This window comes from Zonotrichia leucophrys, chromosome 10 (genome assembly GCF_028769735.1).
Source record: "Zonotrichia leucophrys gambelii isolate GWCS_2022_RI chromosome 10, RI_Zleu_2.0, whole genome shotgun sequence".
NCBI classification, from domain to species: domain Eukaryota; kingdom Metazoa; phylum Chordata; class Aves; order Passeriformes; family Passerellidae; genus Zonotrichia; species Zonotrichia leucophrys.
In genome coordinates this window covers 11,899,404-11,926,459 of record NC_088180.1, presented here as the reverse complement: position 1 = coordinate 11,926,459, position 27,056 = coordinate 11,899,404, and the positions used below count along the sequence as shown (strand labels likewise).

At 43.4% G+C, this 27,056-nt stretch overlaps 1 protein-coding gene across 2 annotated transcripts in view; it reads left to right on the top strand.

The window, feature by feature from the left end:
• Positions 1–27,056, top strand: part of CEMIP (cell migration inducing hyaluronidase 1) — a 100,474-nt gene that overhangs the window by 54,155 nt on the left and 19,263 nt on the right. For both annotated transcript variants that reach the window (XM_064721989.1, XM_064721988.1), the window contains exons 5-15: positions 460–696; positions 1,042–1,221; positions 5,108–5,178; positions 5,919–6,014; positions 6,634–6,755; positions 8,920–9,061; positions 9,884–10,075; positions 17,856–18,031; positions 18,597–18,806; positions 23,877–24,082; positions 26,368–26,437. In XM_064721989.1, coding sequence (XP_064578059.1) covers positions 460–696; positions 1,042–1,221; positions 5,108–5,178; positions 5,919–6,014; positions 6,634–6,755; positions 8,920–9,061; positions 9,884–10,075; positions 17,856–18,031; positions 18,597–18,806; positions 23,877–24,082; positions 26,368–26,437 — 1,702 coding nt within the window. The remainder of the gene's footprint in view (positions 1–459; positions 697–1,041; positions 1,222–5,107; positions 5,179–5,918; positions 6,015–6,633; positions 6,756–8,919; positions 9,062–9,883; positions 10,076–17,855; positions 18,032–18,596; positions 18,807–23,876; positions 24,083–26,367; positions 26,438–27,056) is intronic.

Here is a 27,056-nt window from a genome sequence, read left to right as displayed (position 1 = left end):
TCTCTAAGCCTCCTTTCTTTCCATATGGGAGTTGTGAGCTGAAGGATAATACATTTGTCTTGCAGATTGGTAAAGGATCTCTTGAAATTTCAAGGATGCTAAATTAACATTTAACAATCACTGGACCTCTTAGCTCCTGATTAGGGTCTTGCCTGCCTCCAGAATTCAAAAGCACAGATATGCCATTCAGTCTGGGCTCCAGGCCTCCTCTGGCCTGGATATAATTAATATAGCATGTATAAGCTATGTTCCAGATTGCTTTTAGTCCTTGGTAGCTGCTACTATTTTTTAATATAATTTATTTTCTGTACAACGTGGGCAGCTCCTGATTCTTGGAATACCTGAAAGAAATGCACAGCAAACTTTGAGACCTCTCCTTGGGTCATGGCAGCACAAGGAGAGGGTTCCTTGACTCAGAACAAACCCAAACCTGGTCCCTTTCCTCCTTTCCTGCTCCAGAGCGGATGACGGCAGCCAGCCAGATCCTTACTTTGGGCAGAAGTACCTTGGAGTCAGCAAAGGCGGCACCCTTGAGATCCACGGAAAGAAAAAGCTCTCCTGGACTTTCCTCAACAAGACTCTCCATCCTGGTGGCATGGAAGAAGGTGGATATTACTTCGAGAGGAGCTGGGGCCACCGGGGTGTCATTGTCCATGTCATTGACCCAAGGACAGGGGCAGTTGTCCATTCTGATCGGTGAGTGACCCTCTGGCTGCCTGGGTGTGAGGATGGGGGGGAGCAGGCATCTCAGCAAGCTCAAACACACTCATTTCAGCATCTTGTTCAAATGGGTGCAATTGCACGTCTGTACAATTCCTCCTAGACCACAGAGTGAGCAGTGTTATTATACCTTGCAGTTTGTCAATTAGAGTTTAATCAATTTGGCTTAACAGACACCCTGCTAGACAAGTGCTTTTGCAGCAGTGTAACATTACAGTGAGCAATACAAAAGAGTACTTTCTTTACAGCACTTGCTTTTCAGTACATAAAGGTGTGGTGATTGCTGCAGTAAATGTTTATGGGGGTTTTTGACCGTTTCAGGTTTGATACCTACAGAGCAAAAGAGGAAAGTGTCCGCCTGGCTCAGTATCTGGGCAGAGTTGCAAATGGCATGATCCTGTCGGTCGCAGTGAATGATGAAGGATCCAGAAACTTGGATGACTTGGCCAGGAAAGCAATGACCAAATTGGGCAGCAAGCATTTCCTCCACCTTGGGTTTAGGTATGTGCCAGTCCTGCCAGTTCTCCCAGCACAGAGGCTTTATTATGTTCCTGAGATGTCCAAATAGTTCCACTCTTTCAAAGTCACAAAGTTCTTTCACATGGGAAAAAAAAAAAAAAAAGAGGGAAACATCTCAATGTGCAGTTTTAGCAGTTAATTGGATAGTTTCAGATGCACTCAGAGTCTATATTGGGTATTTTTATTAGCAGATTGAGGAATAGCATATGATTCACATTAAAAAAGATTGTTTTCCAAGACATTGTTCCCACAGGTTGCTTATTCCAATTTATTTTCAAGCCATCCCCCAAAGATTTAAGAGGCATATTCATACAGACAGAGAGGATTAGATGGGCTGAGCATTAAGGAGGGTACAATAATTGCTGTGTAGCCCTGGCTACATACAGACACACATACAGCACATTCCTCTGCTTGTCCAGTACAGGTCTGGGGACTTGTGCAGCACAGAAATTTAGCAAACATGGATTTATGGTGTGGACTGTAAATACTTCTGTGGCCAAAACAGTGTCTGTGTTGGCACACAGACTGTTGAGAATATTTGCTATTTACCCAACTGTAGCCATTATATTTTCTGTGTTTATCTGAATTTATGTAGGCTTTTTTTTATGAGGCACTAAGAGAGTGTCTGCAGAACACACACACACACAAAATCTGCCTTGTAGGGAGAAGTGTTTCAATACAGGAGTTTATGGAAAGAGACATCTGTCAGCTGGGCACACACAGATGGAGCAAGATCTGGGGTGGGTGACGAAGAGGTTGTGTCAAAAGTTACAGGGACTCCTGGGCACCAGACAACACATTTCAAAGAATTAACAAGAAAGACAGAAATGGTCTCCAAAACCAGGCTGTCTCCATCAGTGCAATTCTTGCTCTCAAATCTAGACCCCATATTAGAGCCCAGTAGCCTGCTGGGTGTTTCTTCAAATGCTGGAATTAAAGAAACAGAATTTGAATTTTGAACATTATACTTTTTTTCCCCAATGATGCTACAGGAAGGAATTGATGGTTTTTGCAAATGTTTATAAAAGTAAATTGCACTTGATTTTTTTAGGCTGCTGTGGTGTTTTAATGCAAGCTTTTCAACATTTTGCCATCAATGTTTATAATGGAAATACTGCAGAAATTCATCCATGGAAGTGTGACTTTCAGTGTTGCTATTGTTTGCAGTCAAAAGGCTAATCCTTGCCATGCTGTTATCTGAAATACCACAAGAGACATGTGGATAAATAATGAAGTAGTAATTGGCCAACACTGTCTTCCACCAGCACACTGGTGTGTGGAAAAATATCTGGTGCATTATTTAAAAGAGCATATTTTTAGGAGTGTTCTCAGAGTTTAAGTTCATCAATTCTCAAAAACCACATTGTCTGGATGGCAGCTGGGGCCAGACTTAGAAAGGCAGTTTGATGGCACAGTGGAACACAGGCAGATTTAGGTGTGTCCAGGCTTTTCCTCTAAAGCAAATTGAACTTCCCCTTCAGTGTAACAAGATTCAGATATAGTGGTTTGCATTTCAGATACATCTATAACTATGAATAAGGATGTATGCACTGACAGGTGCTTTTGGAAATTTTTTTTTAGAACCTTAGAAAAAAATGTTCAGAATGAGAAAATTACACACGTGTGTACACATTTCACCCTCTGTGGCCATGGCAGGCTCTGACTGAGCAGAGCAGATGGATTTTTATTTCTTACACTCCTGTCAGCACTCCCTGCCCAGCCCTGGGGTTTGCTGGCTGCTCCTGCTCAATCCTGGCTGTCAAATCTTCCCAGCTCCTGAGGATGGCTGGGGCTGGCCATGGGCATCCCTGGGAGAAGGAGAGTGCGATTCAGTCATAGATTGTGTTGGTTTCTGGAGGGGGTGCTGGGGGGGGTTAATGGGCAAATTCCTCTCCATCTCCACTCGCTCAGTGTTCAACCAGATTGTAAAGTTGTGCAACTCCCCCTTGCTGTGGCAGAGCCGATGCACAATGCTGATTTATTCAGCAATGTTTCTGTGCTCCTGGAATCTCTTTTAATCCCTGTTTGCTGAGTCCAGAACATTCATTAGGAATGAAAGGAAAATCTTGCATTCCTCTCCTATTGTTTTCCTTCTGAAAAGTGTGTTTACTCTTTCAGTGTGAGCCATTTTTTCCCCCTTTTACTAATAAATGAAGAGAAAGCCTTTTTGCACTTGATGACATAGTTATTCTCTTTGGAATTCCACATAAATATCTCCTGCTTGGCTCTGGACTTCCTGGTCGCTTCATTTCATACAGCCCAAACAGATTGCATGTGTCCTTATGTGTCAGGGTTGAACGACTTTAAAACTATTTTTAGTGGCAAAATAACAGGGAGAAACAAGTATTTTAACACATGAAATGGGGCCAAACCTTGAGCTGCAGAAGTGAATAACTCCTTATTCTTCAAAAATTTTTTTTGAGATTATTTTTGAGGCATCATAATATTTTGTCATTTGTTTCAAATTTTGTTTACCAAAATAATAATAATAATAACAAAACGTCTATCCTGAGTGCTGAGTGATAAAGTGTCCTTCCTGCTCCCATCCCCCTCTCTCCCTGGATGGAGATCACAGCCTGTCAGTGCCTTCAGCAATTGGCACAAAGGCAGATTTTCCAGCAGGAGCATCTGGCTGGCTGGCAGCTCCCGAGGCAGTGGTGCTGGCAGCTCCCACCCAGCCTGGCCAGGGCTGGGGCTGAGGATGCTGCTGGGACAGTGTCCCCTTGAGCAGTGTCCACCAGGGCCATGGCACAGCCTGGGCTGCACCAGAGCTCACCCCGAGCCTGCCCCTGCTGCCCCCACAGCACCAAATCCCAGCAAATCCCAGCAAAGCCCAGCTCGTGATCTGGGTGTGTGTTAGTGGCTCTCTCTCAATGTCTGTATGTGTTTTGTTCTGCAGTTCCAAACCACTCTGGTTTGGAACTTCACTTGCACCAATGTAAGGTGACCTGCAAGACTCCTGATGCAATTGAAATGACCAGATGTTTATAGCTATAGAGACATGACCTAATCCATGGGAGTTTTTGGTAATTCAGGGCAGTCTCCCTACCACCCTAAAAGCATATTTTTTATTCTCTTACTCATTAAGAGCGGATATGCCTGAACTGCTTCTACTTTGAAGATAAAAATCGCCCCTGACCCCTCCTAATTGGGCTCAGCCCCAAGGTTGGGAGGCACTTTAGTCCCTGTCTCCATTGTTTTCTCATCCTCCAGGGTGGCTGATAGCTACTGAACCCTCTTGATCAAAAACCATCAGATGATAATGAACTGAATTCTGGCTTGGGATCAGGTTTGAATAGACAATTCAGAGCTGTAAACCTTTATCCTTGTTCAATGCTCAATATTCAAAGAAGGAAACCAGATATGCAGAGACTATCTAAGAATTTTTACTGTCCTTTGCCAGCCAGTCTGTCTATTAGAAACTCTTATGGGTCATTCCAAAGACAATTGTCATATACAAGGTTTCAGCATGAGCTAAATTTATTTAAGCAGTGGCTTCTTTTCATATTGTTCAGTGTATAAACATGTAATCACACACAGAGGATTTATTTTCAGGCTCCCCAAGGAGTTGCCAGTGTCTCTTGGGTCTGTCATACACAAGTGTCTTCAAACATTCATTTAAAAAACAAACACACTTGTTACAGGCATGTTTTAAGTGGGGATTTGTCTTCAAACTTGCTTCTCTTCTGATATATTTACTGAAGAAATATAGAGTGGTAAGATAATAATTATTTTAACTACTCTGCCTGTGACACTAATGAAACTGTGTTGGATGTGGTGCCTCTGAGAAATTTAGGAACACTGGGCTATAAGAAATATCCATCTCATACTTGACATTACTTGATCATTTCTCATTTTCATTTTCCAGGCACCCCTGGAGTTTTATTACCATTAAAGGAAATCCCTCCTCTTCTGTTGAAGACCACATTGAATATCAAGGTATTTAATGCACAAAATTCTGTCTTGACGTGATGTCTGGGAGTTACTGGAGTTATAGCTGAGAATAATTTGGTCAATGGTGTTTTTTACTTCGCACTGCATTACATCAAAGCTATGAGCAATTGGTGCTTTGACACATTTAATTGAATGCTCTCTTTATATATTGCTTCTTCCCACTAATGCATCTGAAGCAGCTGAGTGAGGGATAGCTTAGGTTATCCAAACCTCTAGATAAAAGGTGAGATCCTGCACCAGTGTAAATCCATGTAACTTCACTGAGCTCAGACACTACCTCTCTTAAGACACAAATCTGTGGAACAGACCCAGTTCACTCACACCAGCTGAAAATTTAATCAGTGTGTCCTGAATCAGTAGCCTCAAGTCCTCCTGTGAACATTGTTCACTCTTCTGTCTTCTCATGACATGAATAACACAGCTTGCTACAACATTAAATAAAAATAATAATGTAATAGTAATATATAACAAATAATTGTGGGTTTTATCCTCTCTTGATTTTTGAAAGTTTTTCTTCCTCATTATCCATGCAATTACAAAAGTGTCTGAAGCCTCATTGCAAGATTAGTAAATTTTTCTGGAATTTGTGCAAGGCTAATTTTGAATAATGTAGTCAAAGTATGCAAATAAGCACAATTACTTTCAGTTCTTACTCTTATCAATTGCATTCAATGATTTTTCCAATTGATTTCAATGATTTTACTAATGTTTTTGTTTTTTAACAGGTCACAAAGGTTCAGCTGTGGCCAAAGTATTCAAACTCTTCAAAGCTGAGAATGGAGAACATTTTAATGTCTCTTCAACGAGCGAGTGGGTTCAAGGTGAGGGGTCTGTGGGCTATTTCCCTTGGTGCTAGGCAGCTGATAAATAGGGTGAATCATCCTTTTTCCTGCAATCCTTTTCCATTTGGGAAGAGTGGCCTTGCTAGCTGTTATTTATGTCATCACTAAACCAATTAATGAACACTCACAGATTATCCCCCCAGTTGTCTCTAGGACCCTCTGAATAACTGGGATCCTTTTCCCTTTTCTGCACTGGGTATGAAATTCCATCTCCTGTGGTCTCAGGGATCACACACAACCTCTTCTTTTCCCTGCACAGTCATCATGTCCATGTTTCAGACAACACACAGTAGCTGGTGCAACTTGATCTGAAGATCAGAGGAGGCAGCTAAGGCAGACACGGATCCAAAATGTGTATCTATTAATACAGTGCACACGCCAATTATGAAGCTTTTAATAACTCTGCTCTCCCCGGGCTGGTTGCACTTCACAGCATCATTAAAAGTGGTTGACAGACTGGCAGGAAGAGGCATGAATCAGATCATCAGTGAAGAAACTTGTGAACGATATCGGAGATCATATTTATGCTTCATGCATTTTTGCTGCACTCATTAAGCTTGACTTTCAAATGTCTATACTTGTTTGCACTTGTCTCCAGATGTAGAATGGACAGAGTGGTTCGTGAAGCCTGACAAAGCGAGATCTAAGGACATGGAGAAGCTGTCTGACTTCAAAGCTGCTCATCCTGACAAAATCTGCAGGCAGCCCGTTGACATCCAGGTAGGCAGGCTAACGACTCACTTCAGAGGGGCAAGTCTTCTTTGCACTGGCACTGGACTCCCAAAATAATTGTGCTTGTCAGTAATTTTTGTTTCTAAATAAAATACACCCATTATTTTACCACTCTAATACGTAACCCATAAGATCTTGTATACAATCTCGTATTGTTCTGGGACAAATTTGGTAGAATTGAGCTCCTTTCAGTAAATTCCAGCTCCTGGCATGAAAAGGTGTACAGATGGGTCATGGACAGCACAGATGCTATCATGAAATATGTGGTTCCCTGCTGGAAGATTAAAAGGAGCAAGCACATGAAAATTTCAAAGGTTTTAAATGGTCCTGGAATGGACCCTACCTAAAAAATTAATCACAAAATGCAACAAGATAGTGTAACTACCAGCTGTAGCAGGTGGTCAAAATTATTGCTGAGCTTTCAGCCATTTCTTGGAACCAATTGTTTTATCTCTGTGGAAAGAAATTTGAATTCTGTTTGGAGCTAAGCGTTATAATTATGCCATCAGGCCAGCATGCTGAGATACCTTTTCTGATATTGCAAAAAACCCCTTTAAGGACAAAAAAGCCTAGCAAGAAATGAAGGTATTTTTTTGGGTATGTTCACCATATACTTTTTATGTCTACCTATAGCAGAAGCAGTGCCTAGAAAAAGACAATAAAATCCTTCACATCTGTGAGGCTGAGCCCAAGGTTCCTGTGTGCTCTGAGCCAGTGGAGTTGTTCTTATTCACAAGAATGTGGCTATTGAAGTAAATGGGAATGCTGACTGTATGAGTGAAAGTTTCCAGGGCTAGATGTAATAAAGGATCTCTCTTGAACAGAAAGGAAAAAACTGCCCTATAATTTTCTGCCAGGTCTTACCAAATCCACATTCATTTCTGCTTCCATATACGTGTATTAGAAGTGACAACTTAGTTCAAAACAGGGGTCAGATGTTTATGATGCATCCCCTTCTAGAATGTGTGTTAAAACAGAAAGAAGATATTCTTCTGCTCTAGAAACAAACCTTTTTTCCCCCTCTTCTGTGAAATAAGTTGTTTTTTTCTTTTTTCCCTCCATGTATATTAAAAGTGAGACATTTTTCAGTTTATCCTGCAGATCTTAGGGCAAATCCTTAGGTACTGTAATCTGGTGCTGCTCATTGCTTTTACAAAGCTGCATGATTTATAGCAGCTGGCCTGGCCCAGCTCTGGAACATGGGAGAAAATTGAAGATATGATGATGATAATAACAGCAGAACAGCACAGCCAGAGGCACATTCCTCCAGCTGATGGTGCTAATTCCACACATGGCAGCAGGGGTGGATTCATTAATAAGGAAAGCCTGCATGAGTGAGAGAATCAGGATCAGCCCCTTCATGGAAAGATGGCTTTTCTCCTGGTGCCTTGCCAAAATGCACGTGGTATTTGGATACCCCATGCAATGCAACACATTTTTGTGAAAGGGTCGAGAGAAATGCAAGCTCTGGAGACAGAATGTGAAATTTGACATGACCCTGAGACGTTGGCCCAGCAGGAACAGCAGAGAGGTTTCATATCTCACTGCTTCTTGGCATGATACAGCCTTGAGAAGATAACAACTCCTCAAGGCAGCTCTACAGGCTGGTACTTGCCTGTGAGTAAAGGCCACTTTCTCCTTGTTTCTTTTGGAACAGGCAGCAGTGTTGCAGCACCCTTGGGGTTTTTTTGGGAGACTGATCCATGCAATGGAGAAATGAAACCCCTAGCCCTTTTCTTCTGCAAGGTTCATCCAGAGCCCAGCCACAAGCAATGGAATGAGAGCAGTGCAGAGGCTTGAAGCCATGGGTTCATCTGGGTGCAAGCATCCGTGTTCAACGTTTCCATCTGCTCTCAAACCAGTGGCAAGAGAAAATCCAGGGCACTGAGGCAGCTGTTTGTGAAGCTCCCAAACTCCTCCCAAACAGCCCATGGTCTCACACAGACACAGGAAAAGGCGTGCACCTCAGCAGGAGCTGTGTGTGAGCAGCAGCTGGAAGTGCTGCCTGGAGGGCACAAACACAGGGGTTTGCTAGGCAGCGCTTATGCCACCACACATAACTAAGCAAAGGCCTCTTCTGATGGCTCAGATGTTTTGGTGAAATCCTTTCACTCACAGCAGTACCTGAGCTGTATTTCCATCCCTTTTCCAGGCAATGACTCTTGATGGAGCAGATTTAACCACGGAGGTTTTCTACAAGGGCGGCCACGATTACCAATTCCTGTGCCACGGCAAGGACCAGACAGGAGAGGGCTGCCACAACTACAGAGTCAGGTTCCTGTGTGGCAAATCTGGTATGTGCCCCACCGCTGAAAGACAGAACTGAGAACAGCAGACATCCCTCACGACTGGCTCTTTCTTGGTGTCACAACAACTTCTGTAGTTTTTCCAAGCTAAAGCTTTGGGCTGGGCTATGGATATGAATTCAGATAGAATGGCTGAAGATTTATCTCTGGAAAAGTTCCTGAGTACTAACAGAAGCAGCAGGGTGGTTTTTCAAATACCCAGCAAGGCTGTGAGAAATGTTTGACAAGTTCTTTCCTGTAAATTCCTTGTCTTTTTCAAAAACATTTTGGGATGATGTAGGATTAGTCAATCAGAACCTGTGAAGACAACAGGGTTTGAAACTGTCATTTTGTAGTTAATCATTCCAACACTCCTGTCCTTACCCTGGTCACTAGACAGGTCACTAGGATATTTGGTGCGGGCAGGAAAAGAAGGGTGGCAAACGTGTTGTTTTGCTGGAAAAAACCATCATTAGGTTAGAGACCACTTGGCTGCTGTAAACAACAGCACCCAACGCCCACAGGAGCTGCTGCTAAGTGGGTGTGGTGAGAATGAGCCACTAAGAGCTACATTTAAATTTATCCTGGCGTTAGTGGAAAATCCACCTGCCTGCAACTGAAGAAAAGTACTTTCCTGTTTTTTTGCTTGCCAAGCCAAAGCCAGTAAAAAACATGTTTGAAGGAGTTAACTTTTTTTTTCTTTTTAACATGAGAAAATAATAACTTTTGGTGGCACTCCAAGGAGGGGTTGTGGGGGGAAGAAGAAAGGAAAGAACAAGCTTTTTCTGATGAGATTGACAGAATTGCCCACCATGCATTTTGGGTTTTCAGTGAAACCGAAGCTGACGGTGACTGTGGACACCAACGTGAACAGCACGATCCTGAACCTGGCAGATGATGTGAGCTCCTGGAGCCCTGGGGACAGGCTGGTGGTGGCCAGCACTGACTACTCCATGTACCAGGCTGAGGAGTTCCAGGTGCTGCCCTGCAGAGCCTGCAAGCCCACCCAGGTCAAGGTAGCAGGTGAGCTGCTTCATCTTATCACCCTGGCACTGCAGATCACAAATTCTGTCCTTTGCACTGAGGTGACTCCAAGAAGAACTGAAAAACGTTGAAAGACACCTGGATTTGATGGCTGGTTGTTAGATGCTTTTGGGATACATAACTTTCATGCTTGATAACAATCTAATTTGATTTTGGTTCCTTTCTGCCTTCTCTTTTCATAGCTGACTCCATTTTTGTCCCCAAGCGTGCTATTGAGTGGGTTCACTTAAGAGGAAGAGATACAGGTTATGAATTTGAGATTTGCACTAACTGCATTTGAAACACCACTTCCTAGAAAGCAGATGAGCACAGCTGATGGGAACAGGGAGCTAGGGCAGGAGCAGCCTGTGAGACACTGTAAGGCTATGAAGTAATTTCCAGCTGGCTGCTTTCCTAAATTCTATTTAACAAGAACTGTAATCTTACATTTTAGAAATACTGTTTTGTACTGCTGAAGCTACTGTTTCCCGTTCACTGTGTCTCCAGAGAGTATTGCTTAGAGGTGGTGTGTTAACCAAACATTTCTGGCAGGCAGTGAGTTTTCCTGAGCCTCTGCCCTGGGGAGATGGAGTGCAGGGTGCTGCCAGGGCCAGCCTGAGAAGAGGAGTGGGAACCTTTGTAGAGCCCCAGCATTTTCCTCTTGTAGGTGACCAGCTCAAATGCAAAACAAATTGCTTTTGATTAATGTATTTTGTAGTCCAATAGTTGTAGAATGGCCTCTGGACACAGAATCCAATTAAGAAGCATTACTATGATGAAGCACAGACTATTACCGGCACGAGCATAAAACTAAAACCTAGAGTGTGAGATTTAATCTTCACTTGAGTCTGTGAAGTTGTCTTTCCCTTCTAGAACCTTGTTTTGGCACACTGATAAGCAGAGCATGGAAAGAGCACACGAACTGCCCCTTATCTGAATAGATGAGGATTATTTTGCTACTGTCATTTACAAAAGCAAATATTATTTTACAGTGTAAAAGTCTGTAGTAGATGAGTCTGTCTTTCAGAGGCAGCATCTGCCTGCTGGTAAGTCATGGATGTGACTTTATCTTTGCTTCCACACGGGCTGTTGCTCTAGGCAGAGGTCTTGCTGCATTGCTGCATTTACAGTAAGACCTTTCTGAGAAACCATGGGGGCACTTGGAACATCCAATGCACCAGGGAGTTCACTTGGTTCTCTGAAATGAACCACTTCAGCATTATCTCTGATGCAACCTCTTCTGGCAGGTACCAGCACACTTCCTTTGGCATCTGCCTCCCCACAGAACTTTGGCCATCATTGTTGGAGATGTGCACTAGGCCAAGAAAAATGTTATTCACAGTCTGAATGTATCATGGTCTTATGACTTCAAATGCCTATTGCTTTCAAAGAAGATGCATTTCCAAGCTGAATATTTTTCTTGAGCAACTTTTGAGCTGTTGGACTCAGATTTATATGATACAAGTCACATCATGAAGATGGTCTTGGAAGATTGCCAGTAAAAATAAGGATGGTGTAGGAGTCCTGGCCTTCCCATAATCTGATGGATCTGTGGAATTCATGTAGTTGCATTCATCTTCTGCAACAGTGGCAGCTAGGTTAGTTTAAGGAAACAAACAGTGGGTTAAAACCAAAAAAGTTCATGTGAATTTCAAGCAAAGAAGCAGTGGAAACACTTGTTAAAGCAATTGTGCTCTTGGTCTCCAATTTCTCTTTAGGAGTATTAGGACATTCCTTTTATTACCACAAATGACACGAATACCAGGGCCAAAGTCTCTCCTCTCTTATATCCAGGCAACTCTACTGACGTCAATGGGATTTCACTGATTTATAAATCCAGGCGAAATTTAGTCCAATTATAAAAATCACTTCCAACTTTCTTGTAACAAAAACACATTCACACTAGAAAACAAAGTAATCTGCCTGAATCCAGGTTCAGTCTGGATGAAATACAAGATGGCAAGGCTGAGATGTCCCCTGCCTTTGGGGGCCAGGGTGTCCCTGAGCTGCTGTGCCTGGCCATGGTGCCTCTTCATCCCCTGCCCTGTGCCACGACAGGTAATTAGCCAGAATAAGGACCACTAATGGACCCTGCTCTTAGCACAGGTGTAATTGGGTGTAGAATAACATTAATCATAAATGTCTGCCTGCCTTTTGCTGTGGAGGTAGGCAAGATTGCTTTGCTCCTCCTGAGAAAAGCCTTCCACATATACATTTATACACAGGATCTCAGAGGGAGTGTCATTTGTAATAAGTGAAAAGGCTTAATTTTCCTAAGAGGTTTAGTTAAGCAGCTGAGAACTCCAAAAGTTTGCCCTTTGAAAGACAAATGATAAAACCATTCCTACCCATGATGATTTATTTCCCTTTTAATCTTTATTTTTCTCCTTTCTATTTATTTTTAAAATGAATCTTAAATGTCAGATCTGAACTGCTTAAGAGTCTCTTTGTTATATAAAAAGGGAGAAAACCTCTGCTTTGTGGACAGCCAGTTTGGTGTGGCAGCCACTTGGCATATCAAGGTTTAATATAATTTATGCTCTCATAATTTAATGGTATTTTAATAGACATGGTTTAGCATATTGTGCCAAAAAAGTCAAACTCATTAGTTAGCTCATGTCCTATTTATATTTGATACTTCCTGCTGAAACTCAGACTTTCTTTACTGCCTAGAAATGGATTGATTAGAGCTTTTCAAAAGAACTTAAGGGAGTTAATACTCAGTTGCCATCAGGTTCTGGGAGGATTTAGTTATTTAACTATGGACATCTGCAAATCTCAGTGCAGAAAGTGAGGGAGGGCGCACAGGCTCTGATCTTTTGCACTTTTACTGGAGTAACTGCCCTAATGTACAGACTGTGTCTCCCATGGGTGAGTGTGGTTTGCATGAGGACCCAGATCTGCAGGTCCTGCTCCCAAATGGTCACTCCCTTAAATGGAGCTTTTCCCTCCACTTGCTTTCTTTGTTTAACACTTTTTTTTTTTTTAACTCGTCATTTTTTGTGCCTAGATTATTTTCACTGTGGGAACAGATTAAAAGTGTTTGATCTCCCAACTTCACAAGGTTTGGGGAGGGACAACAGTGCAGGGCAAAGGGAGGGAGGAAGGAAGGAAGGGTTGTGTTGTTATTGTAGAACTGGATAGTAGGAAAGATCAAGTATTTTGTCTAGTTTCTCTGGGAAACAAGTCTTATCTTCATCTTGGTTGCTCTGTATGAAGTTTCTACTAATGCTGATAAGTTTCACCATGGAACAGAAATGATGAAGTGCTCTTTTGTGCTCCTATATGCTCTTGATAAAGGATGAAAAAACTGTTCGTGCCTGGCATAATTACTCCAATTATCCCACATGCTGGGGAACCTATGAATTCAAGCATACATCTCTTCAGTCCTGCTTATTGGGTTGCAAATATTAGAGAGATAAGGAGTTTACTGTGATCTTGTTCATACAAAGAACTTTGAATTAAAAGTATAAATATGTAGTTGTTCCACAAATTCACAGCCTGTGTCAGCATTTATCTGGTGCTGTCAGGATGGGAAAATTTACTCCACTATCAAAATTCAGATATTTTTAGAGATTTAGGGTGTTCTGTTCAGAAGCTGGCATCATTTTGGCTGGAACTTGACAAAAACTCTTTTTTTAAGGCAACCCTGGTGCTTGAGGGCAGGGCAGGGAATCTTGTGAAATTGTGATTTCCAACAGTCCTTCAGAGCTCCTTCTACCTTGGGGCATTGCCTGGGAGCTGAGCTGACAGAATCTAATTCTGGTTTACATAGATGTTCATAAGAGTAGAGTTTGTGCCTGATTGCTGTTATGTCTATTTGCTGAAAACTTAATTTTCCATGTAAAAGTTATGAATTGGAGGAATATTTGTTGATTAGGACATCAGGTTGTGCTGTGTGGCTCAAAGAGCCAGCCAGCTCACCCCAGCCATGCTGAGTTACAGCCCTGTGGCTTAGGGATGCAACAGCAAACCCCAGCAAGATAATTCAGAATAATGAGGATTTGAAAGATGCCAGCATGAACATTTGTTTGTTATTAAATATAAGCCATAGGGGCATTACCACCAGTGATGACAAGTGCTTGGCAAAAATGATAAATCTGTCAGATCTGGGCTGGCATCTGCAATGAGCTGAACTGACATTAAAGATGCCTTGAAGGGTTCACTGTCACTGGATTGTGGGTTGAACAGACAAATTGTGTTTAGCATTTGCCTTAAAAACGTGATTAGGAAACATCAAAAGACCATGAGGTACTGGGTCTTATCCCTAGAGAGCCAAAAGGAGAAGAAAAGACACTTTAGAGAAAAAGAAATACTCCAGGAGAATCCCAGCTTTACTTATCTTCACCAAATCCAGACCTTCAACTGCTGGTTTTACTTCTCAAAGGGAGATTTAGCAGTTTGGGCCATTTAGAGTCAAGGGATTTAGGAATGCACGAGTGTACCTGGGAGGGTTTTCTGAGAGATCTAACCCACCAGATCTGAGCACTCTTCCACATTTGCAGCAGTTGAAATAGTTTCAAAATCCCACCCTTCCCAGGTTTGATAAGGCCCAAGACCCAGGTTTTATGGCTGGCTTCACATGTGGCAGGTTTTCCTTTGTACCGTTTGCTTTGAATTGCTTTGTTGACATAAGCATGCCCTTGCTGAGTGGATCATCTTATGGTTATTTTAATGTACATTTCCTTTTAATAATTACCTTATCCTTACCAACAACTGACTTCAATAGTCACTGCCTTGAGTAATGAGCACAGGAATGTGCTCATATTTTGCTGAATCAAGACTTCCACCAGGCAAGCCCACGTATGAAGGAAGTTTTCCCTGTGAATCGACGTTGTGCTGACTGGAGGCACTGCTCTGACACATGTAGCAGCACAGCCAGGCTGCTTTTCCTGTGGCTCTGTGATGGGGAGATGCGATCTGTGCCACTGCAAGGCTGTGTTTGGTTTAGATTACAGCATGGCACAAGGCTGGCAGGGCAGTCTCTGATCTGTGCCACTGCAAGGCTGTGTTTGGTTTAGATTACAGCATGGCACAAGGCTGGCAGGGCAGTCTCTGGCCATCAGGGATGCAGCAAACCCTCACCCAGAGGAGGAGAAGGTGAATCAGTGGCCTCAGGGCTTCTTGGTGGTTGGGAAATCACAGCCCTGCCTTTGATGCTGAAGCAGCAATACATCCCTGCCACTTTCAAAGCACAGGGTTGCCTTTTTAGCATCAAACCACTTCAGTGCCCGTTTGCAAACCCCTGGCTGGGGTTTGCCCTTGGTCAGTGCTCAGGGTCTCAGATATCTTGGCTGCTCTCTGGGAAGGCTCCATGTGCCAGCTGGGAGCAGCAGCCAGACTCCAAACTTGTGGCTCTGCAGAGTGAGGTGGTGTGAGCTCCCTGAACCCACCACAGAGCAAGCAGACTCTTCTGTGGGTTTTCTCCCTGCCCACCACCACACATGCCCCAGGCAGTGCCACGTGTGTGTAAATGCCCCTCACAGTGCTCCAGGTCCCATGGGAAGTGCCCAGTGTTGTAGTGCTGGTTCCCAGCACTCATTTACAGCACACAAGGGCTCCCATGCCAGCCTCTGTCTCCTTTCAACCCTGTTTCTGCCAGGAGCTTGAATTTCTGTCTGCCTTGAGAAGTGGTTTGTTTTTCAGAACTCTATTAAAGGAGCTATTATTCAAAATCCGCTTTTACTCTGGAAGGGGATTGCTTTCCGTCTCTCCTTTTATCTCCAAACATGTCAAATCAGCAAAAGCATGGAGTGAAAAACATGCACCCAAGAAGTTATATTTAGAAACTGGTTAGTCCGTATTTAACATTCCTGTCAGTGCTTACCCTGTTTTGCATGTCTGGACTGGTGTTAAATTAAATTAAATACATGCAAGCATGACATTTATTATTCTAGAGCTCAACACAGGAATAAAAAACTGCCTATCTAATTTCACTGCCACAAATCCTGGAGATGTGGCTTCAAATAGTATGTTCTTATGATTATCTAAAATCCTTCCTGCATTTCAGTAAATCAAGGAGGGGTCAGCTCTGGGGAAAACTGAAAAATAACAGCTTAAAAAAGGTTCCATAAGGAGAAGCTGTGCTCCTTTGCAGATTCACTCAAAGCTCCAGCATGGGGTATCCTCATGTGGAGGGCACTCACTGCAGTGGCTTTTTTCATGTATATGGATAAAGGAAGCAGAGCTGCTGTTTTTTTGGGTGGGTTGAGTCTGGTTTTGGCCACACACCTGATGAGGCTCACTGGCTGCAGGGCAACAACACAGGCATGGGGAAGTCCAGGATTTTCTAGGGAGACAATTGAAAAAGTGGGAGAGGTGCAAATCCAGGGTCCCTTGAAGCCCTTCATTTCTGAGATGAACAGGCAGCTCTTTGGCCACCACCACTGCCCTAGTTAACAGAGAGAGTTTTTCACAAGATGAGATGGTTTTGAAGGCAGAGGTGCACAGGCAGAAGGCACATTGTGGTGTGAACCCTGTCTCACAAGGCAGCAGTGGGAGAGCAGGGTGGAGCACTCACCCTTCCCAAACCCCAGTATTGCCATCAAATTACACTGCTTCCAGCTTCAGAGGAAGAGGGAGTAAGTGGTGTTTGCTTATCTTTTTCATACATTCATAGCATCATATTTTGGTTAAAAATAATATTGGTTCAGTGTTCAAAATCCTCCCCTTGACTTGGCACCTCTGCTGAAGCATAAAGTGCTGTGCAGGGATAGCCAGGCTTCAGGCTTGCCATTTGTTTCTAATTAAGGATTTGAACGATTCAATGGAAATTAAATACATGCAAGTGTAGCATTCCTCAAAGTTCAGTGTTTACTTAAAGAGTTTATTACTTATTTTTACTGGAATAATACAGAATGGAGTCAGTAAGGTGAACCTTTTCCCAGCTGACTTTTCTCTGCAAAAACCTGCGGAAGGAAGGAGGTAGTAGGAATATGTTTGAATGAAATTACAGCAAAGAGATACTTTGCTTTCTAGACATCCCCACTGCCTGAACTTCCCCCCTTTCTGGTCAGGCCAGGGAAATTTTTCTGTGCTTTTAACCCCTCCATGGAGGAGGGTGTGTGTGGAAGATGTTATTAACAGCTTTCCTTGGCAAAGAAAGGTGTGGCTTGGGGTAGATGGAAGATCCCATTGACTCTGACTGCACTAGGGTAGGAGGAAGCTTTGGGAACAAGTTGGAGAAGTGAGGGTAGATCTAAAATGGAGAGATTTGGGAAACCAGGGAGTCTGAGGTTTTACAGCTCACAGACTTGGTGAGGGGCTGATTGTCACAATTCCTACAGGGCTTTCTGCCCACTCTGCTCCTTGCTGGCATCAACAGCCATGGTGTTAGCAGGATCTGGCTGATGCCTGCCCAAGAGCAGTGCTGTGGGGTTTCAGCAGCTCCCTGTGTCTCATTGTGGGAAATGCTGTGCTAACCTTGGTGATTTAGACTTCCCAGCAGCTGCATCATCAGGGCTTTTTTGCACTGGATGTTCACACACAGCGGCTTGTAATCCACAGTTCCTTTTCAAGGTAGGAAATGTGTTTTGTCTAACAGGCTGTTGGTTTAACCCCCTGGATAAATGAAGCAACCCAAGACCAAAAATCCCACTTCCTCCATTACAAACATCCCACCAAGCCTTGGTGTCACCTGTGCTCCAGCCTTCCCTCCTTTGAGGTGTCAGCCAGCACTTTGTGCTGACTGGGTTGCTCCTTTCATGAGCCCCACCACAGGAAGCCCAGGGAAGGCAGCAGCAGTGGCAGAGTAACCTGAGAGTGGATCTGGTTCCTTTAGGGAAGGCCACGTACCTGCACATGGGCGAGGTGGTGGACGGCGTGGACATGCGGGCGGAGGTGGGGCTGCTGAGCCGCAACGTGCTGGTGATGGGAGAGATGGAGCAGCAGTGCTACGAGTACAGCAGCAAGCTCTGCTCCTTCTTTGACTTCGACACCTTCGGGGGACACATCAAGGTGAGCCTGGAGCCCTTGGCTTGTTCTTTCCTCCTTCCAGCCACGCCTTCACATAGCAAGGAAAGCGAGACGCAGGAAGGGAAAAATTCCTCATCAGCCGTTGAGCAAACAAACTCTCCCCACAGTACAGCAGATCCACCCTCTGGCTGCTGCCTGTCCTTCAGCTTTGAAGTGCATGTCATGCTCCTGCAGACATTGAGGCTGGTGATCAATACACCTGAGATAAATTCTCCACATTCCAATCCCAGTTTTCCCTAGATTTTGGTGGTGCTTAGCACAGGAAGTTCAATTTGAACCCAGCTGGCTAAAACACATGGAAAATTATAAATATAAATTACTTTCCTTCTGCAATTAAATGTGTCTGAGGCAGCAGTGGGGAAATCAAAGAGCAGCTCTGCTCTCCTGAGCCACCATGGCCCTCTCTCCCTCACCCTGCAGCCCCACACTCCCCTCCACACAGTAAATCCTTCAGTAGATACAATGCAGCCCTTTCTATGCCTGTGTTCCCTCTCCTTGCCCTCATCAGACTTTCATGTTTCTTGACTTCTGTTCTTTTGTTCTCCAGATTGGTCTTGATTTTAAGGCTACCCACATTGAAGGTCTGGAACTGAAGTACATGGGCCAGCAGACAATGGGGCATTACCCCATTCATTTCCATATGGCTGGAGATGTGGATGAGAAAGGAGGCTACAACCCTCCAACCTATGTGAAGGACACCTCCATCCACCACACCTTCTCCCGCTGCGTCACAATCCATGGATCCAATGGTTTACTGGTAAGAAGTTCCAGTGTCTGCCTTAGAGATGAAGACAGCAGGGAAAAAGTTTCCTCATAGCATGAATGCAGCTTAATTATTGCAGAATGATGTGTTTTATTGTTAAAGCCAAAGCCTGACTCTTCCCACCCTGGATACACAGGGAGTATCCCAACCTGCCAGTGTGGCACTGGGGGCTGTGTGTGACTCAGAGTGGGCAGAGCATTTGTCTGGGCACTGCAGACCAGCCCATCCCTAATGAGTGGTTGGATCTTTCTGCAGACACGGAATTTGCTATTTAAAGAGGATAATCAGAAGCTTTAAGTGTGCCTCATCTTTCCTGTAATAAAGGTTTGGGCTTGCAATGCCAGTCATAGCATTGAGCACTCACAGAGCTGTGATTTGCTAGAGTTGCACTCCATAACAAGAAATCCTTTAGGATAAATCTCTAGAATGACTGATGGATACCAGACAAGTCACAGCACACCAGAGTTGTCAAGAACATGTTCAGATTCTCCCCAGATCTAGGGGTGCCTTTGTTTTTGGGGTAAGCATGCTGGACCTGTTGTTTGTGAGCAGAAAAAGGCTTGTGGGTGATGTGATGGTTAGATGCTGTCTTGGGCATGGTGATTACAAAATTACAGCAGTTTTCTATTCTTGGAGAAGTAAGGATGGGGGTCAGCAGAAGAGCTGCCCTGGATTTCCAGAGGGCAGAGTTTGGCCTGTTTGGGAACCTGGTTGACAGAGTCCCTTGAGAGGCAGGTCCTGAAGGGCAGAAGAGTCCAGGGGGACTGGATGATCTTCAAGAAGCAAATCTTAAAGGTGCAGGGTTTCTCTAGGCAAAGGACTCTCACCCATTCAGTGAAATGTATTCCAAAAGAAAAAAGTATATCCAAGCCTTGAAGAGGAGAATTTGTACTGTCAAGAGCCCTGCTGCTATATATAACAGAATTTTAAGTGGAAACATAATTGGCAGTTGTAACCTGGATGGTGACTGTGCATTAGGAGTTCATACCTCTAGAAGTGCCAGCATTGGAAGGCAGAGTCCCAGGATAATTAAAATGCACAGAAGTTGAACAAAGGGCACTTAAATTGCAGTTCCAGAAGCAGACCAGCTTTTATCTGCTATTTATGAATCTGAGGTTTTGGGTTTGACCTCTGTCCTTCTAAGTTTATAACGTGATCTTGAAAACCTACCATGAACATGCTTCTGAAATGGAGAGACATTTTACTGTATAAATTATATAAGTCACTCAGGGTCATGTGGCATTTGCCCAGGCTGAAGCTGCCAGTAGAGGCGCTTGGTACACAATGAATGTGCAGAGTTGGTTTGTGCCAAACCAAATACCCAGAGCCTGGCATTTTTCTTGTCAGTCAGAGGGATGGGTTCATGCAGAGAATTTGGAAATAGTTTTGTCCCTTGTGCTTTCTCTGGGCAACAACTGTGCCATGGGGGATCTGTGGCATAGGAGTCCATGTGCTCAAGCTTTTCCAGCTGAGGTGGCAAGGTGAAATTTAGACGGGCTGATATAGCTGATGAAAGTGACCTGATTCTCTTGATGTTATCGAACAATCACAATTCTCTAAATGATCATACTTTGCCTCCGTGACAAGGCACCCAAGAGAAATCTTGTAATTTAGGACATTATTTAGTCAATATAACCCCTCTTGATTTTAGTTTATCAAAATGTATGAATATGAAGCTTTAGGTTTACTTGTTTTGGGTTTTTTTAACCTCATCATTATTGCTGATGGCTGAAAAGCAAGCTCCAGTGAATTAAAGCAATCTGATCAAGTTTGTTCAGTTGCATCACAGAAAATGTGCTCCAAATGTTGCATCACTTAGGTGTTGTTCCATGGCTCTGATACACATCTGCAGTCAGCAGCTCCATGCCTTGATTCATCAGGTGATCCCACCACAATCTCCTCATCTGTTTTCTGACTCTCATTTCCTTCCTTTCCTCTTCCTTCTCCCTCAGATATATTCAAAGACACCCACATGGGTTTCTGATGACTACAATAGTTATTGTACACATTTCCCAGCTGCCTGTTGTCTCTTTACTTGGGCAGCACCAGCTGTTTCTACATGCAGGAGCACCACTCCTGCAAACAGAGATGAGCTTTGTCTTTCCCCAGGTAACATCCATTCCCTCTGAGATCAGGTAGATCCAAAGTGTACTTTGCTGAGGGAAGATTTGCCTTTATGATGTGCACACTTTGGGAATAGCCATAGAAATTCCAGCTGGATTATTAAACCTCAGCATAGCACAGACTGAATGATGTCCTTAACACTGAGCTGTTGATTTCAGAGCTGCTTCTTGCATGAGTGTTGTAGAGCACCTGTGAAAATGTTTTTAATAAATGGGAGAGGGGCATCAGTTGTTTTATACTGTCATTAAAGCAGGCAGATAATTTACATACAATTTCTCCTGCTTGCTTTGCTGTCACTTTTCTCATGTCACTTCAGAGATACTCATAGATTCTGAAAAGTCTAGGAGAAAAGAGTATCCAGTTATTTCTAATGACAGGTATTTTTCTGTGGGTCTGCACAGTCTGTTAGAAGTATCTGTCTCAACATTAGCTCCCCTCATTGGTGGGTTATTCTGCTCTTGTAAATTCATATTAGCTGATAGGCACAGAGGGAAACAAATTTGTAGAAATTAGTTTCTCACCATAATTATTGTTTTAAAATGCAATAGTTACCCAATGTTTTCTGCAATATATTGGCCAAAAAAACACCTAGTTACACCACTGCAATCCCAGGGATGGAACTTTGCTCTGATGCCCACTCTCCATTGGATCCCTGTGTGCAAGCTAAAGTAGAAGCAACCACTGGGGAAGGAAATTTAATGGGGGTCAGTAAAGTCTGGCAGGATCCAGGGGAGACCTGTGCTTCATGGAATTAAGAGGTTGTACTATCTAACAGCTTCAGTGGTGTCTGCTTTTACTAATCCAGCTATACTTCACAGCAATTGTTTTACCAGGAAGGGCATTATCTGTCTCTAAATTGCTCATGGTTAATGTAAGATTATGGACTATTAGCAAGGTTTTAATCAGAGAAAAAAATTAAATACATTAGAAGAGTGATTCTGGAACAGGCATTTCAGCAGTGGGCTTGTGAATGAAACAAGTCAGAGGTGACTGAGAGATGGCCTATGGGGAAATAATCAATCAAAGAGAAGGTGACAAATGCCTAAGGGACCAGATCCCTGGCTCTAACTCCCTCTTGTTCTGTGGACTTTCAGGGATGAGTTAGGAGAACAACAGGCATTGGCTCTGAGCCTCTGTGCCAGTGCACAGCCCTGTCTCACCCTGCTCTGCTCTCTCTCGCTGCTCTGGGAGATGTCATCCCCTGGGACAGCATCCCTGCTTGGCCCCAGCTGAGTCTGGGCACTGCAGGTTTCCCTGCCCCTGTCCTGGTGCAATGTTGTGCCAGCTGGAAAGATAAATGGCTGAAGTGGCAAACATTTCTCTAGGGAAACTGCTTCCATCATCTAAATGTACCAACAACATTGTTTATGTGTCTTTTTGGTATTGCTGTCCTGTGAGAGAAAGCTGATAGGATTTGGTGGAAGTTTCTGTGGAATTCTGAGATCTCTGTGGTTAAAAGACTTCCTCTGCATGTTGGAAACCTTCTTCTGAATGTTGCTCACTCTCTTGAAAAGTTCTGTCCTGTAAACCTTTATCATAACAAGGCTGGGATAGTTCATTCTTCTTTAGTATATATGTTTTACACCTAAATAAAGAAGGCTAAACCTTGCAAAATATATAATTTATTAGAATGGGAAGTTAACAGTGAATCTCAGTGAGGTAGCTTAATGGAATGTACCATTTTGCAGGTCATTTTAGCAGTGTTTAATTGACTGTGATGACTTGTGCTCAGAGATTTGAGTATTTACACTGGAGCATGGATGTTACATAATAGAAGTCTGTGTGGTTGTAAGCCAGTAATAGATTTGGCAAGCAAAGTATTTGTTCTCATGTGAAAACATATTTGTAATCATTTCAACACTAATACTGGGATTTTATTTGAAATTGGTGCTCCTTGCCCCAGGAATGAGGTGTGAAGGTGAAAGAAGTCTCAAGCCTGTTTACAAAAACAATTCAAGCACTTGGATGCCCATGCACTTGGTCTCTCAGTGACACCATGATGAACAGGCCATCTATCAGGGTTAATGCTGTCCCTTGTCCCCTGACAATTAGTGTTTCATCAGAAGCATTTAGAGGAACACTTCTGTGGCAGATTAACCTTTGCTGGGGAGGTTTCCTGAGCCCAAGGTGATTGATGAGTGGTGACTGATGGGAACAGCAAGGAAAGAGCCCAGAGATCCAGACCTTGCCCTGGTCAATGGAGACCTGACATTAATTTTCTATATCCCAGATATATCCACTGACAACTGATTTGGTGCTTCCCATCTTGTCCCCTCCTTAGGCTTCAAACTCACATTCCTGCTCTCAGATTTTCTAGTGATGTGAGGCCTGTTGTTCTGTCAACCAGCAGTGTCCTGATGTAACCAGCATCCAAACCAAAACCAGAGCAGCACTGATTAACACCAGCTGATTTGTCTCAGGGTCAAGCAAAGCTTCTGTCAACAGCTTGAAGAAAAAGATCACGTTAAACCTAAAACAAGCCAGTCTGTCTGGAAAACAAATTTCTGCCTCTCTGATAGCCTGGAAAAATACTTGTCATCTCAGCTGCATTTTTGAGCTGCATTTTATGTAGCTGCCCATGTAACTCCACATGAAGATGAATGAGCCCAGATGTGATTTGAACATCTAATTCCTCTCCTCATCCCCCACCCTGTATTTTTTCCAGCCTCATGCTAAGACAGTCTCTGATTTCTCAGGCAAACAAAGAAAGGAATGGAATGAGCATTTCCTAGGTGATGACAAATTCTAATTAAGTGTTAGAGTTATTGCTTTGACTATAAGCTCTGAAGCGTCTGAGAGGAATCTTGCTTTTGGTTTTGGTTCTAGATCCTGAGTTCAAAAGGGAACTGAAGCTCCTATGTGCCATCACACTAAGTTTGTTCTAATTGTGCAGTGGCTGAGCATAAAACCTCAACACTGACCCTTATTTTGTTGATGCAGGTGAAGGATGTGGTGGGTTATGATGCCCTGGGCCATTGTTTCTTTACGGAGGATGGACCAGAGGAGCGCAACACGTTTGAGCACTGTCTGGGGCTGCTGGTGAAGCCAAGCACCCTGCTCCCCTCCGACCGTGACAGCAGGATGTGCAAGCTGATCACTGAGGGAGCCTACCCAGGCTACATCCCTAAGCCCAGGCAGGACTGCAGGTGAGTGAGAGCCTTCTCTTCTCTTCTCTTCTCTTCTCTTCTCTTCTCTTCTCTTCTCTTCTCTTCTCTTCTCTTCTCTTCTCTTCTCTTCTCTTCTCTTCTCTTCTCTTCTCTTCTCTTCTCTTCTCTTCTCTTCTCTTCTCTTCTCTTCTCTTCTCTTCTCTTCTCTTCTCTCCATCTCCATCTCCATCTCCATCTCCATCTCCATCTCCATCTCCATCTCCATCTCCATCTCCATCTCCATCTCCATCTCCATCTCCATCTCCATCTCCATCTCCATCTCCATCCTCCCATCTCCCTCTCCTCTCCATCTCCATCTCCATCTCCATCTCCATCTCCATCTCCATCTCCATCTCCATCTCCATCTCCATCTCCATCTCCATCTCCATCTCCATCTCCATCTCCATCTCCATCTCCTTGCAGGACTTAGCCATAACAGACAGCATTCTGTGTATGGGATTATGTAGATATCTGTAGGTATCTGGGCTGTTTGCCCCAAATTTGGGAGAGCAGTTTCCTTGGGGTCTTTATCCTTGTGCTATTCAGATGCCTACAGACCTAAGGTGTACTTTTAACTTTTTGTCTATAAAGTCCATTGAGATGGTTTCCACCTAAAATACTGTAAATCATCCTTTTAAAGTGTGCAAGCCCTGCCTTGTTCTTTGTAGAGTCTTGAACCATCATTTTGCTCATGGCTCAGCAAAAAGTTGCTGAGTTCAGAGTGGGCCATGTTCTGACATTTGTGCTCATCTCAAATGGCAGCTGATATTGAAAGTATTTCAGTATCACCCATTTTGTCCTCAGAACAGCTGAGGTTTTTTTCAAACACAGATATTTTTGACTTTTAGTTTGGCAAGGGAGAGAGAGGAATTCATGCAATGCTCTTTTTCACATCTGTGTTTGTTTATAAAATACACCTAGTGTCCCTATTCTTAAAATAAGGGTTAATTAGCCAATATGCTCATTTTCCACTGATAATTTGTTTAATAGTCATAGGGACATATTTTTTTGTAATTTTGAAGACTGTTGCATGAATGAGTGCTTTCTAATGGAAAGGTGTTATGGTACTTTGATCTGCCCTGTCTTCCTTTATAAAAGAATTCAAGATCTGGTCAGAAAAAATGAAAAACAGCTCAGCTTGTTTTGCACTGGGCTCATCCAGCCTGGAAGTCTATGAGTACACCAACACTAATTCCAGTGCAGATTCAGGGGATGAGCACCAGCTGTGGCTCCATCAGCTTGGGAGAGGCAGGCAGAGAGCTGCTGCTAGGAATTCAAACAACAGGATTGTGCCAAATGACACTGTAACCTGCCCAATCCATGTGGCTCTGAAGAACAGATTAGGCAGAAAGACAGGTCACTGTGGAACTACACTGTCCTTGCTCTTGCCTACACAGCAGGAGGTGGTCTATAAATAATCCAAATTTGTTTGTTTCCAGGCCAGTCCCACGCCCAAAATAGAAAAATTTTGCTGTTTTCATGATAAAGTCAGACAAACGGAAATGCATCAGCAAAATCAGTTGGCCTAAAGCCCCTAAGAAGTCCTTCAGGCAAGAAAAAAAATAGACATAAAGGTTCCACAGGTTCATATCCTGCAGAAGGGCAAATCTCACCCAGCAGATTTAGGGGCCAGTCTGCTGGCTGTAAGTGCTGGATGTTTCCCATGCCTGGTGGTTAACAAATTCTGTATGTCACAGCAGGGACAGTGATGGATGGATTGATCTGTCCTCCTTGATGGGAATCTTTCAGTTCAGAGTTTTTTATGTGCATTAGACAAATGGAATGCTTTTGTCCCAAAAGAAATGTGCAGGAGGGTGGGAGCAAATCAAGTTAATCAATCCCAGCAGCTCTTGGAACAGGCAGATAGGGGGGAACACTTGGAAAGCCTTAGTAGGCAATTCATTGGGTTCCTTGATTAAACGAGTCTCTAATGAACCTAAGGGCTTATGGGGGGGCAAAGTTCTTTTCTGTGACTTGTGCAACAACATATTTACCTTATCATAAACAATGATTGACATCTGACAGCTTCATAGCAGGCTTGGAATTGCAGTTGAAATTCCTCATTTAATACATGGTGTTTTAAAAGATAAGGCCATGTTCTCTGTCAAATCACAGAGGACACGAGGTATGAGAAGAGAAGGAAAAAACACATTCCTCTTTCCCCTGGGCAGGGCCCCTTATCTGGGGAGGTATCAGCCCTGTCTGCACTGGGGGAGTTTATGGGTGACTCTGGTGTGTGCTCAAAGTGTCATTTTCATGTCATTCTTTGTTTTTCTGACCTGCAGTGCTGTATCAACCTTCTGGATAGCCAACCCACACAACAACCTTATAAACTGTGCAGCTGCTGGATCTGAAGTGAGTGCACAAGTTTCTTATTTGGTAACAACTCAGGCCAGTGACAGCCCTGCAAGGCTGAGGGAAGCTCTCACTGGAATAAAACCTGTTTTTGTGACACAGGCATTTTAAATTTGCTTGATTGAGACACACATTAATGTGGCTGGTGCCACCAATAAAAAGAATGGTTTTACTTTTGCTCCAAACTTCTTGTCACTTGCTGTTTCTAGAGCTGGATTTAACAAAATTCCACAGTGTGCAGCCTGAATAAATTAAATAAATGTGACTGTGGAGTCTCAGAGAAGCCTTTGGCAATGATATTGTTGATTGCAGTACAGTAATGGTGCTCTGAAATTTCAGGCAGCCCTAATGCTAATTCCACCGACATTTTTGGTCACGTCAGGAGCCCTTATTGTCCTGAGAAGACATAAAAACAAGAAAACAGAGAGATGTGGTCTTTCCAAAACTTTCAAATCTTGGGTACCTGTATTAGGACTCCTTGTTAAATTTTTAGGCCACTAAACAAAAATTAGTTAATTTTTAAGTTTGGAAAGTCTCCCTTATGCTCCAGTATCGATGCCAAAACTTAACCTGAGGCACCCTGAAGATCAGAAGGGTGAATATCAATATTCATGTGCGT